Source organism: Tachypleus tridentatus, chromosome 13 (assembly GCF_004210375.1).
Source record: "Tachypleus tridentatus isolate NWPU-2018 chromosome 13, ASM421037v1, whole genome shotgun sequence".
NCBI lineage: Eukaryota > Metazoa > Arthropoda > Merostomata > Xiphosura > Limulidae > Tachypleus > Tachypleus tridentatus.
In genome coordinates, this window is record NC_134837.1 from 122,697,513 (window position 1) to 122,711,294 (window position 13,782).

Below are 13,782 nucleotides of genomic sequence, written 5' to 3' on the forward strand. Positions count from 1 at the left end.
AAATATCAATCTGTGACTGGATAATATCAACAGATATTAATAAGACTGAAAAAATATTCAGATAAAAGAAGGAATGAGCCTCTATTTTTTATTTGTCCTACGATCACTGAACATGTAGTTGAACAAAATTAAAATATTAAAGTCCTCAAACGAGCAAATATTTGTAGCACACAACTGAAATCTAAGAGATTTTTTAAAAAGTAAAATGGGAGCTCTGTAGCAGTTAAACGTGTAAATTATAGTGGAAAAATCATCCAGTTAGAATTTTGACTCAATCGAATAATATGACTGTTAGAAATATTACAGAAACCACTGAAATAACGAAACACAGCAAATACAACTTGATCTTAAATAAGAATGTAGGGTTAACAAATCAGAAAGTATGAAAATGGCGGAATGTCCTAACGACCGCTGCGCTAATTTTGTTCACTGTGGATGTCCTTCGCCGACAAGAACATAAAGGAAAGTAATTCGTGAAGTCGGAAACCCACTCCATGTACAAATGTATTCTCAAGATGGCTGGTATGGGTATTAGTACTTTCATTAAAATAAAGTACAGAACAACGTTTCGACCTTCTTAGGTCATCTTCAGGTTAATAAAGAAAATTTGCAACTGACCATTGCCAGGAACATACATGTCTTAGGGGCGAGAGTATAAACGAGTACGGAATTGTAGGGGGCGTTGCAGTTAGATGTCAGGTTATTAAAGTAGAGAAACAAGTATAAACAAACTCAAAGTGAAGGAAGCACTACTTATACAACAACTAAAACCAACATTAAACCTATATAAAGGAACACCTTAATATCTATACTAATTAATAACCTCCTTGTTTAGGAAATCCTCGGGTTTCACTACCGAATATGAAAACTCACCACGTTGAAACAAATCAATCCTACCAGTTGTAACAACCTAGCCGTTCTAGGGTTAGAAAATAAGAAAGCATGTAGATGGCGTGATCTTCTTTTTTGGATTGTATACTCGTAGTCACATGGGCCTGGTTTTGATAGTAAATTGTTTGAAACCTTCTTCAGTCCTCTACCCTGGCCGACTTTATTTAACTATGTAAACCTGGGAATGCCGGCTTTAAGATGAATTAATATTTTTTCTTCTTCTTTCCATCCTTCTATTTCTCCAAGTTCCAACAGATATCCAGCGTTCACTCGAAGCAGCCACTAAATCGAAACTTCACGCTGTCCATCGGATCCGATCATGGTAGCCTTGCTCTTCCGACTCAGTTCGTGAGGGTGGTGTAACCATCTCGAACAAGTAGGCGATCACACCTCAACTAATGGTCGTTTCTTTCATTTCTTCCACTTTAGAGCTAAACGCCACTGCCATCGATCACCACTAATAGCAAGCCTGCCACCCATCACCTTCAACAACATGAATTCTTATGGCAACTACAGGTCCACCAATGTTTTTTCATCCATTCCACGGGTAAAGAACAACAACACCCAGACCGACGATAGCCATCTGTCTGAAATAGAAAACAAGTGAATCAAAATCATCTTGACACCTCAAGATAATCCTTACCATAACCCAAGCAGTGCAGACCCACGTTTTGACAGAGCAGGCCTCTACAGACACCGAGTCCACTCCAAAAACTAATCGGGAAACCCAGATCTATGTTTCCAATAAGGCCAGGAAAAAACACCAACCGATGAACAATCTTACAATTTGAAGCTGAATCATTCGTTCATTTTCGGACACTACCACCACGTAAACAACACCGAGTCTAACAAATCGCCAGACCCAGTCGAATAACTGGGCTTATGAGGGCGATAACCCACTCTTCCCGTCATTTCCACCTCTTTAGTATCTGTTTATAGCCTTGTATATATTAATCATATTTATTCTTCCATACAGCTATCATCGGACACGATCAGAATATTTCATTCGGCACCCTAGCCGTGAAAGTACGTTTTCTCTGGGTATTCCCCCCCCCAGCAAAATTATTAGCCTGGAATTGTTAGATCTTTTGATCACTGCTCTGAAAAGGAGCCACTTACATAAAGTTAAAAGTATAAAGCTAAACCAATGCTTAAGTTATTAAGTTAACGGGTTTAATCTAAAGCCACGACCTAGTTGTTCACTTTCCACGATAGTTCAACACGTCCAAACTCATATATTCTTAATTCTGGAACTCGCTACCTCACCACACTCTTGGTCTCTGTAGCCATCCAAGGACCACCTAGTTAACATCCAAGTCGCCATCATCGTTAAGCCAAGCCATCTCTTCATTAACAGCCACCTAATCAATTAACAATCAAATATATCAATGCCAAATTTACTGCAGAGTGCCAGTATATCATAGCGGCCATATGTTATCTTCATTTATCACAACCAAACATTATTTCCGGAGTGGAATTGAAGAGAAACAAAAGTTTCTGAGTACCCCTGGTTGCCTCACAAGCCCCATCAGGGGTCGTAAGATGTAAAACCAAAACTACTCCCACGTTACACTACTGTTTGTCACGCGCCTGAACATGACATAAAACCACACTGAAACATGTAGAAAAACTTTTACAACAGTTGGCTGATTTAAATAAAGATTATAATTGTGTATTATAAAAACGTTGCTCGTTTGTGGATTGTAATATTTACACAAGTTTCTTGAATTTTAACCATTTAATATTATGGAGAAAAAAATCTTCAAATAATCACATTAACTTTATAAATTTTGACGGACTCCAAAGAATATTTTTTGAACAGAAGCTTTCAAACTAATTTATGAGCTCTTTGACGAGCGACAGAAAATCAGAACACGAACTTGACATTACAAACAAAACGTACAACATTAACCAACGACAAAAAAATTGACTGTGAAACGAGCAGTAACACAGATGACGCGGTATACCAAGTATATATTTATACACATTATTAAGTGTGGCGAAACTTCACAGTTTTGTCATCTGGTATGTTCACATCAGTATAGGTTTCGGAATCTAAGACATGCTAATGATGGAGTTTGTGTTGTGTTTTTTTAAGATTTTGAAACGGTTACTTGTACGAATTAACCGTTTACGAAATGTGTGCTATTTCTGCGCTAGGCCTATTTGCGATCAAATGAAGATTTCTGCCAATTGAATTTACTGAAAACTCACACATTTATTTACAAATACATGACATTCGAAATATGAAGCAGAGAGGAATATCAAAGTACATTTAACTGGGTTAAAGGAACGGGCTGTTATCAATATGGAAAGTAAACGTATTCAAAATGTAGAAGACACATCAGGTGAGAAATAAAGTTTCGGGTTACAGCAGTAAACTAGGTTCCCTGCGAGGTTAAAATGGCTTACAGAAGAAAAGTATAGGTTCTTAAAAACCATTTTCTCTTACTGCAAACTAGTGTTTACGTTAACATATAATTACATAAATCTTTACAAATACTACATCGATAGAAGGAGCACGGAAAATGGAAAGAAAATATACATCTCCCATAAGTAAAAGTTGTTCTGGTTATGTTAACTTTTGGGGAAACAAATCGGGTGAACTTTATCTGCAAATGTGGATCACGTGTAGTTGTAGAATGGACTGGTTGTTTATCTGAACCCACGTGGAACGTGAGGATAAAAACAAAACATTGTATCAACTTATAAGTTCAGGATCTTCAACAAAGGGGCCATTCTCATTGTTCAAGAGCTTTTTATCTGCAAAACCATTTTAGTTGTTGTAAAGTAGAAAAAAATAAATTTAGATCGTCCCTTATCGGTACAAAATCAAAAAGTTATTAGGAAAATACAATGTTTTTAAAATAACGTCACCTTCAGCCGCGTCAGAAACATAAACAAGCTTTTGGTAAGAAAATTTATGAACAAAAACAAACTGAATTCTTGTTGCTCTGATGGTGGGGTTATCAGCATCAAGCTGAAATAATTTACATAACACTTTTACACAATACAGAGATAATTTACACAACACTCTATTCCATAACTGTAATATACCACATCAAAATTCACGAAACAAAGAGCAATAAACAGAAATGAAAAGCAAGCATGCCACAATTACAAATCGAATAAATTACATTTAGTGAAAGTGCTATCCTGAATAAGGTTTATTTTCTCAGTTTTTAAACTGATTCGAAAGAGCTCGATCAATACTCTATGCTCTATTCAAAATGAACAAAAACAATATTAAAAGAGAGAAAAAAATGCTTAAATTAAATAGTGTATCATGCATGAACGAGGCCATATTCATTGTCATAGTAACAAATTTTAGAATGAGAGCATAAACGATATGGATAGATAGGTACTATAATATCGTGTGTGTTTAAATGCCAAATCTAGAAACCCATGTTTTAAAACGAACAGGTATAGAACCTTATAGCACCAGATTTAGTTGGAAATACAACATAAACAGTTAAGGTAATAATATTCAGCCCTCAAATTACCGACGAAGTTCAAAACCTGCGGCTCGCCATGGCCAGGTGGTTAAGGCACTCGACTCGTGATATGGGGGTCGCGGGTTCGAATCCTCATAACTCCAAACATGCTCGCCCTTTCAGCCGTGGGGGCGTTATAACGTTATGATCAATCCCACTAAATGCATTAAATTGAGAAGTTTTGTGTTTTTACTTGTTACAACATCCAGTGTAAAGAACAGGCTAAAACAATCTCTCGAAATCACTGATTTTCTATGTGAAATTCACAGAAAACCTTATTAGTTATTTATAGAATTAATTGCAATGTTGATGAAATTTCTGTTTAATTTTGTGTGTGTACGAATTACATGATACTAGAGGTCACATAACCAATAATTTAATAAGAAAAATTTCGGGCAATTTATTTAGAAAATAATACACTGGCAATTTTTGGATTGACTTGCTAAAAGTGTCTATGCTAAACTGAATTCAAAACTTCTACTTAATTATTTGAAACAAAAACTAACAAGAAAAAAACACAAAGCAACACATCTTTCATATAAACTAGGGACATCTACTTACAGGGACTTTTCATTACTTAAACTGTTAGCTCTGCTGTTCATGGAACTTCTACTTGTCTCTTTGGATAATGGTGACTTTGTATGCAAAACTAAAGATCTCTTGATACAACCATTATGGCTTCTACCAGTCTCTTCTGCAAAACAAACAAACAGCAATAACACAAAAATAGTCCATGCACTCAACTCTGTCATGCTTGATTCTATTTACTACCACCAGGGGGACTCACCTAGAGAAACTAAGAATAAAAAGTTAGTTTACATGAAACACTGTTTGGCTAACAAGTCAGGACAGCCACCTTACTTCATGAAATAAAATTTTCTCATAATCCCCATCTTATCCCATGAAGAATGCGTCAAAACTCCTTGGAGCTTCTAAAATGTCTATTATTGCATGGAGAATGTGTAAATCTCCTTTGAGCTTTTAATACTTCTCTATGAGTTCAGGAGGAATGTGAGGCTATACTTCAAATGAAAATCAAATGAGTTTTTATGTCAAAGTTTATCAGCCTTCTCAGAAAATCAATATTTATTTTCAAATATGATCATGGTTTACATTTCCAGTGAAGAACAGTATTGTTGGATCTAACAGAAGTTAATAAAGTATGTTTCAGAACGTTTGGAAATCCAGAATTCTAGGTTGTACTATAGAGAATTTCACAGTTTAAAATGCATTGTGTAATTAAATACAAAGGAAATTAGACCTTTACATGGAAAGCGTTATGAAAGTAATTACAAAAGAAAGTAAAGGTTCATGTGAATGTGCAATGAAAGTAATTACAAAGGAAAGTAAAGGTTTATGTGAATGTGTTATGAAAGTAATTACAAAGGAAAGTAAAGGTTCATGTGAATGTGCAATGAAAGTAATTACAAAGGAAAGTAAAGGTTTATGTGAATGTGTTATGAAAGTAATTACAAAGGAAAGTAAAGGTTTATGTGAATGTGTTATGAAAGTAATTACAAAGGAAAGTAAAGGTTTATGTGAATGTGTTATAAAAGTAATTACAAAGGAAAGTAAAGGTTTATGTGAATATGTTATGAAAGTAATTATAAAGGAAATAGATGATTTTCTCATAGAATGTGTTTTAAAGGTCGGGAGAATATGATAGAAGGTAGGGGAGAGGGAAGGTGATTACAGTAAAAAAAATTCTTACAGATGTACTTGAAAGTAAAAATGTTAACAAACAGAAGAGACACAATGACAGACTATCTCATCTTTGGTACATATGTTTCAAAGTATTACTTGTGTTAAGTAAAATAATGACCTTGGATGTGATACTTAGTTGCACATGACTTTTCCTTTAATTACCACATTTTGATGTTGGTATTTTACAGGAAAGAAACACAGGTACAGTCTACAAAATTTATAATTTAAACATCTCTCGTCATAACAAAACAGTCTTACTTACAAATATGTATATTAATGTAAAGTTAGGGATGATAGAAGTTATTGATTGTTATACAAAGTGTGTAAGTCACATTTGTTTATTTTTTTGTTTTCATATTCCTGGAATTTTAAAAATGGTTTGAACTGATAATTTATAAAAAAGACCAAGTGGCTGTGATAAATATTAAATCACAAACACCAACCTTATAAGCTGACTGGCATCCCACATTAAACACATTCTACATAAAACACAGTTAAAGAAAATAAATTTGCATAAGTTTTCATTGCTTTCCATACAGTTACAGTGAGTGCTTATATGCTACAGAAATTTAACTAGCCACAAATGATCTGCTTTTGAGATACCGGACTTACACTGGGACATCCCCAGCCAAGCTGTTTTCTCAATCAGATGATACACTGCTTGGCCAATACACCACGTAGCGACACTTAACAGGAGTAATATTTTCACTGTGATACACATTCCGAGCTGAAGTACGTTTACGCTGCAAACGTCAATGTTTACAATGGACTTAGATATAAGAATTAAGAAGGAGGTCAAATATCATTCCAATTCTATTTTAACACTACGAATTCACAAAAGTAATTATAAGCAACGTAATGAAAGATAAAAATGTATTTGCACTGATTTTACAGTAATGGTCTACATATTAAAAACTGTCTAAACTACACTGAATTAAAGTTAAAATAGTGATGAGTTAAAAAATATGTTACCTAGTTCTTTACAATATATAAAATATACCAGCTGTTTCTTCACAGTTTATAAGCTATGTTACCTGTTTCTTCACAGTTTATAAGATATGAATTGGTTCTTCACAATGTATAAAATATGCCAACTAATTCCAGGGGCACATCCACCAGGATGGTGTGGAGATGGAACTTATTTTACAAGCAAAAAGAAGACACCATTAAATGAACAGGAACTTTATGGAGTCTATTGTGTACTATCAAGATATCAATAAATGTTGTACCATGTTCAGAGTTAAGGAAATAATGAAATCAGAGGATAAAAGGTGACCTCTAGAGACTGGGGTTACATGGAAAAAAAACATGCATAGCAGAGGCTGAGTAGTCTGTCTTCTAGACACATCAGGATGTACCATATGGATAAAAATTGGTAAGAGACAAAGTATGTGCCAATTTTCATGTGATTCCCAAGAGTTACGTAAGAAATAACTAGTTGGAATCTAGGAACCATGTGTTGTAGTTACAGTTCTGGTTCTTCCAACAAAGTCAACAATAAATAAAAACCTAAGACATGTGCTGTGGTTAGCATTTTAGTTCTGCCTAGATGACACTAACACCATGTTTGTTAACTATAAAAAGCCATAATTTACAAACAGTAAAGGGAGAAGACTTCTATTCTTCAACACATTCTCTAAGTCTTGAGAAGACACCAGACCAGCTTTCACCACTTAAATTCTATGTAGATTTAAATGTTTCCTCTACTTCATCTAGTATAAAGTATATCTTGACAGAAGATTTAGTAAAAGTTACACTATTTAATGATTTTCTGATTATTATGGAGATGTTAATAAATATATAAGAAAAACTGTTAATGGGATAACCAGATGTTGGAAAGAGCAACATTGATGTAGATTTTCAGTTTGTTCAGTTAAATATAAGTTTTGTATAATATAATCCCAGAGTCATTTCTTTGTTATTTGCATAAACTTAATATACAGCATAACATAATGTTTCAGGACAACAAGGGGCCTGTCAATCCATCCTGACTGTCCCATCCTCCACACTAAGTTAAAACTATTTATAATTAAATAAATAAATAAAAAAATCTTAAAGTTAGCCTTTATCATCCATATACTGAACTCTAAAACTGACTTAAATTCACTGTCTTCACAATATCTGAAGGCAACCCATTCCAAAGGCCAATCACAACGTTAGAAAAAATAAAACTGTCTTAGCTGAATATGCTACTTGTTATGCCAAATTTACTTTTGAGTCCTATAATCCAACTGTTCTAAGTGTTAAGTATGATGCATCAACACTATCAATTCCTTTTAATATCTTAAACACTTCAACTTTTCTTTTTTAAGAAAAAACAATTTGAGATTTTTCATCCTCTTCTCACATGACAACACCTCCATACCAGACACCTTACTAGTAACCCACTAGTTCAATGTTTTTCCTATGGTAAGAGTCCAAGACTGAACACAACACTCCAAATGTGGCCTAATCAGAGACCTACACAATGAAATTATAAGCTCTTTAGACTTGTATTTAATATTTCTGTAGATACAACCTAAAATCATATTTATCCTATTACTAGTAACAGCACACTGCTTGGATGGCTTTAGTGGCTGGTCAATCATTACACCCAAATCCTTTTCTTTCATTACACTGTTAAGGTTATTCCCATCCAAATTATATTTATGATTCAAATTATGATGGCCCAAATGCAGTATCCTGCATTTATCATAATTAAAATCCATTTGTTATTTATTTTCCCAAAGATCTAAATCCTTTTGTAAATCAAAGCACCCTCTCCATACTGAGAAACACTCAAGACCATTACATAATCTGCAAATTTAAGTAATTTATTAACCATTCTTTCATCTGTGTCACTGATGTAAATAAAAAGGGCCAAAGGTCCTAAAACTGAGTCCTGAGGTACCCTACTTGCATCATTAATCCACTTCTGCTATGCTTATGAAACAGCCCATAATCCTGTATTTCAAAGAAATTTTTGTCATCAAAACCATCTATGTTTAACCATGTTTCAGTATTCTCATTATATCAAAATTATGCATTTCTTACTAGTACTTTATAGTCATCTGTTTTATTTCTTATACTTTTGGCATTACAATAGTAAGAATTAGGCCTATCCTTATAACTACTTCTATATTCATTTTGTATGCTATATTTTTCTCTAAATCTTAATTGTATGTATTTAGTTTATACTGACCCTCACCACTTTCTAGTCCTAGTTTAAAACTTTCCTTAAAGCTGAGTATACAGTCCTAGTAAACAAGCTAGTTTCTATCCTATTTAAATGCAAACCATCCATTCCAAAAAACTCCCTTCTTTTGTTTAACTGAACCCACAAGCCCAACCAACCAATTTGTTCATCCTCATGTATTCAGCCATAGTGACCTGATTATAATTTCATTCACACAATTAATTACTAGCAGTATTGTATCCTGGACATAATTAAGTTATGGCCTTTTTCTTTAAATGCCTTTATCAACCTCTTGTACCTATCAATTACAACATTAGCTCCATAGTGCACAACAAAAACTGGATCTATGCTAGTCGCTTTTATTATGTTTCCTTCACCTGTGTTACTGGGCAGCAAAACATAATTATTTTCTTCATATTTAACCCACAATTTATCCAATCCATGTCTTGTCAAAGAATCACCTACAGCGATAATCTCCAGATCATCCACATCCTTCTCTCACCCTTTTGTTTTCTTTCCCTCCAGTAGTTTCTTGTCTGCAGAAGCAAAGAGTTGAAATTTGTTGCTCAACATAGTAAGATCATTACAATTAAATCCACTACTTCTAGTCCTAATAGTCCTGTTTCTAACTTCCTTACTTTCTGGTAGTGGCTTGTGAGACTTACCCACTATTGCATGTAATAAAATATCCTAGTAATAAATAAATCTATTTGGAACAGGTGTAAGTTGATTCCAATGACTAAAGCTTTCTGTTACACTTGCAACAATTCCCCTGTCCCCTGCTGATACAGCGATAAGTCTATGGATTTCAATGCTAAAATAAGGGGTTTGATTCACCTCATTGGACTCAGCAGATAGCCCTATGTGGCTTTGCTATTTCACTATGTAAGGTTACCTTTTAGAATTGTACTGTCTACAAACTTTCTTTGATGCATAGAATTCCTTTCCTATCTGCATACCCCTAGATGTTGAAGTGTTTAGAAGTGACATTTTGGGGACTGCAAATACTAAAGAAACGTTGTCCACTAAGGAAACTTTGTGGATACATAAGATGCATCCTGAATTATGTGCTAATCAAACAGTTACATCAGTAGACTTGTAACAGGTAACATCCACCCATAACTGTGTATCAAATATTTAATATTATTTTATCCACAAGAAAGTTTTACTGAGTTCAATACAAACTTTATGGTTGCAATATTAAACTGTCATGGTAAAGTAAAATAACATGAAACTAATAGTCATGGTAAAGTGAAAAAGTGTTAGGACAACAGAATATTTTGTCATTCTTTCCATTTTATGGGGCTAATTTTTCTTTGTCATTACAGAATGTAATTTTCAACACTGTGGTAATACTTCACTGAATGTTGACAACTGAATGAGCCAGGGTGAGAAGACTTATTCTTTAGACTTCCCATATACTTGTATCAAGTGTGTCATAACAGTTCTGCTTGAATAAACATACTGATCAAATTTAGGCTCTGAAATAACTGTCATGGTAAGCCCATGAAGTGTCTTAACTATACAGAAAGAAGATACCAAGGAGTTAGCATATGGTACAGGTACGTTAGAAAAAATAAATTTAATAGAAGTTCACAAATAAACCTTGATAAAAAAAAGACGGTGTTTAACACTATATATATTAAGTTTCATTGTCATGTCATGTCCCAAAAAGTGTAGAGAACTGTCAGTAAATCAGAAAATTCACATAAAAGCTTTACGCAACCCTGGTTGGACTTTCTGACAAATTGGTGTAGACTTGAAATTCTCCCCAAACACCACCAAGTACACCCTAGACAGAAAAAGAGTCCAGATCTACATTATCAAGAAGATTCAATGAGAATGAAATATTTTGTCATGAAGCAGTTAAAAAACCTTTACTTCCATCACCAATTATTGTCAAACAGCTGTAATTTGTTGAAAAGTATAAAAACTGGACTGTTGTGATTGGAAAATGGTCTTATGGATAAATGAGTCCAAGTTTGAAATATCTGGTTCAAACTATAGGTTTTACATCTGGGAAAAGAAAGGTGAAAGATATTTAGCTCAATGCATAGCACCTACCATGAAGCATGGGGAAGACAGTGGGATGGTTTGGGGGTGTTTTTTGAGGAGGATTGTTTGTTTTGAATTTTGTGCAAAGCCCCTGATTTGTTCTTTTTCTTTTTCTCCTTTATCTAACTCATTTTCTTTCTTTCACTGCTTCAGAATTTCAAAATTATGCCTGTACCATATTGTGGGTAAAGGATTCTACTACCAAGAAGATAATGACTTCAAACACTCATCAACCTGTGCAGAAATTACTTAGCTAAGAAAGAAGCTGCTGGAGTCATTCAGATGATGCAATGGTCCCCACAGAGCCCTAGTCGCAATCCAGTTGAGCAGATCTGGAATTTGACAGATCAAACACTACTTCCAAAGAAAATTTATGGAAGTGTATTAGAGACACTAGGGGTAAAATCCCAAAGAAAACTTTGATTAAATATGTTGCAACAATGTCTAAGAGAATGTCTGCAGTTATAGAAAGAATACACACAAACTGTTAACTGTCTGTCAAACTTAAGCACTTCCACCGAATATCTGTTGTACTAAATGTGAGGATTAATAACAATGTTGATATTTCTTCTGTGATTTATGTTCCATTATTCTTCGAAGGTAGCCTGAAATAACTTTTTTTGCTTCGCCCTAAAACTTTTGCACACTGCTGTAGACCAATATCAAAGTAATGACAATGGTAAAGTACAATAATATGAAACTGGCCATCATGGTATAAAGTATGACAATATAAAACTAACAATCATGGTGAGATAACAGAATACAAAACTAATTTTCATGGTAAAGTATGACAATATGAAACGAACAATCATGGTGAGATAATAGAATACAAAACTAATTTTCATGGTGAAGTATGACACTATGAAATTAATTATCAAGATACAATACAACAACATGAAACTAACCACCATAATAAAGTATTATAATATGGCACTAATAATCTTGATAAGTTAAGATAATATGAAACTAACTATCATGGTAAAGTACAATAATATTTTCATCTGTATGGTGTAAAGAAAGTTAAAAACAATAGAGTTACCTGATACTTTATCTTTCTCCATAACAGATAACAAATTGAATATTTTTATAGTGCCAGAAACTAAGGTACTTTCACAACAAATTAAAACAGGATATTTCTACAGAACGTAACTCTTAAGAAGAATATATATCTTTTAGTTATGTGTTATCATCAACTAATTATAGTAAAATGTTACCTGTAACACTCAACTGTGAAGTACTACTACTTTTCTGGGAAAGCCCTACAAACTGGATGGCTTTTTCTCCTTTCATTCCCCTTCTTCTGCTAGTCTGTTTCAATATCTGTCCTCCCTCAGTGATGGAGCCAACTGCTGTATCTGATAAACTACCATCATGTTTTTCATCATTTCTGCTGTCAAAGCTCATGTTCTCTTCAAACAAACCACTTTTTCTTGGCCAGGGAGGGTGAACAGGTCCACAACTATGCATTTTTGATGTGAACTCACTGATGTGAGTGAAAATCGTAAAATGTGAAAGAAAACTTCTTCAAACTTTCCTAATGTTACAACCTCTAGACTGGTTATCATAAGCAAAAGTAGTCGAGATAAAAATTTCAAATAATTATAAACCAAAATTCTTTCTTTCACACACTTTTACTGTTTAGTATCACCACCTTTAGAGCTAGTATTTCTTTAAAAAAAAAAAAATAATGTATAGTCGAGGGTAAATATTCTCCTAAACAAACCACATTTCTTTCCCATACCATTAATCAAGGTTCTTAAAACTCTTCCCTAATTTCTCACAGTGTACGGTTCTCTGGTAGGTCAGTGTTAAATTTATAGAATTACAATTAAGGTTCCTAATTTCTCAGTGTTACTGATTTTCCAGTTGGTTAGCAGTAACTTAACAAATTTACAATCTAGGTGCCTAAAAGCATTTCCTAACTTCTCATGGTGTCTGTTTTCCTGGTAGGTCAATTTATGGACTCACAATTGGATTGCCTAAAGCTCTTTCTTAATTTCTCATGGTGTCTGGTAAGAAGTAAGTTTATGGGCTTACAGTAGTAAGATTCTCCACATTTGATATTGCACAAATAATGTTTTAATTTTCTAAAACAACAAGAACATCACAGTGTTTAACTGGTTGAGAAAAGTTCCATAACAGTGAGGATTTACTGACAAAAACCAAGTCAATATACAGTTTATCTTTCCATGTTCCTCTATTCTACATTTTCTTTTCCATTCGTTTCCCTTTTTTTTTCTCCTATATCTACCCCATTTTCTTTCTTTCACATTTGCAGAATTTCAAAATTATGCCTGTACCATTTAGGCAGTTACTTGGAAGAACAATTATTAATACATACTAACCTTAAATATATAATTGATATCACTAAATGTCAGTTTATCTAATAATGGATGAACAGGATTTTAAACATATTACTGTTATCACTAAGTGTTAGTTTATCTAATAATGTATGAGCAGGAT

The 13,782-nt window shown here is 33.8% G+C and overlaps 1 protein-coding gene across 9 annotated transcripts in view; it reads right to left on the minus strand.

The window, feature by feature from the left end:
• Window positions 1-13,782, minus strand: part of LOC143237523 (regulating synaptic membrane exocytosis protein 2-like) — a 66,706-nt gene that overhangs the window by 7,665 nt on the left and 45,259 nt on the right. For 8 of the 9 annotated variants that reach the window (XM_076476885.1, XM_076476889.1, XM_076476882.1 and 5 more), the window contains exons 17-18: window positions 12,534-12,802; window positions 4,947-5,079 (exon numbers count right to left, since the gene is read on the minus strand). In XM_076476885.1, coding sequence (XP_076333000.1) covers window positions 4,947-5,079; window positions 12,534-12,802 — 402 coding nt within the window. Of the gene's footprint in view, window positions 1-878; window positions 1,479-4,946; window positions 5,080-12,533; window positions 12,803-13,782 lie in introns of those variants that run through there. The other variant, XM_076476890.1, reaches the window with a different exon arrangement.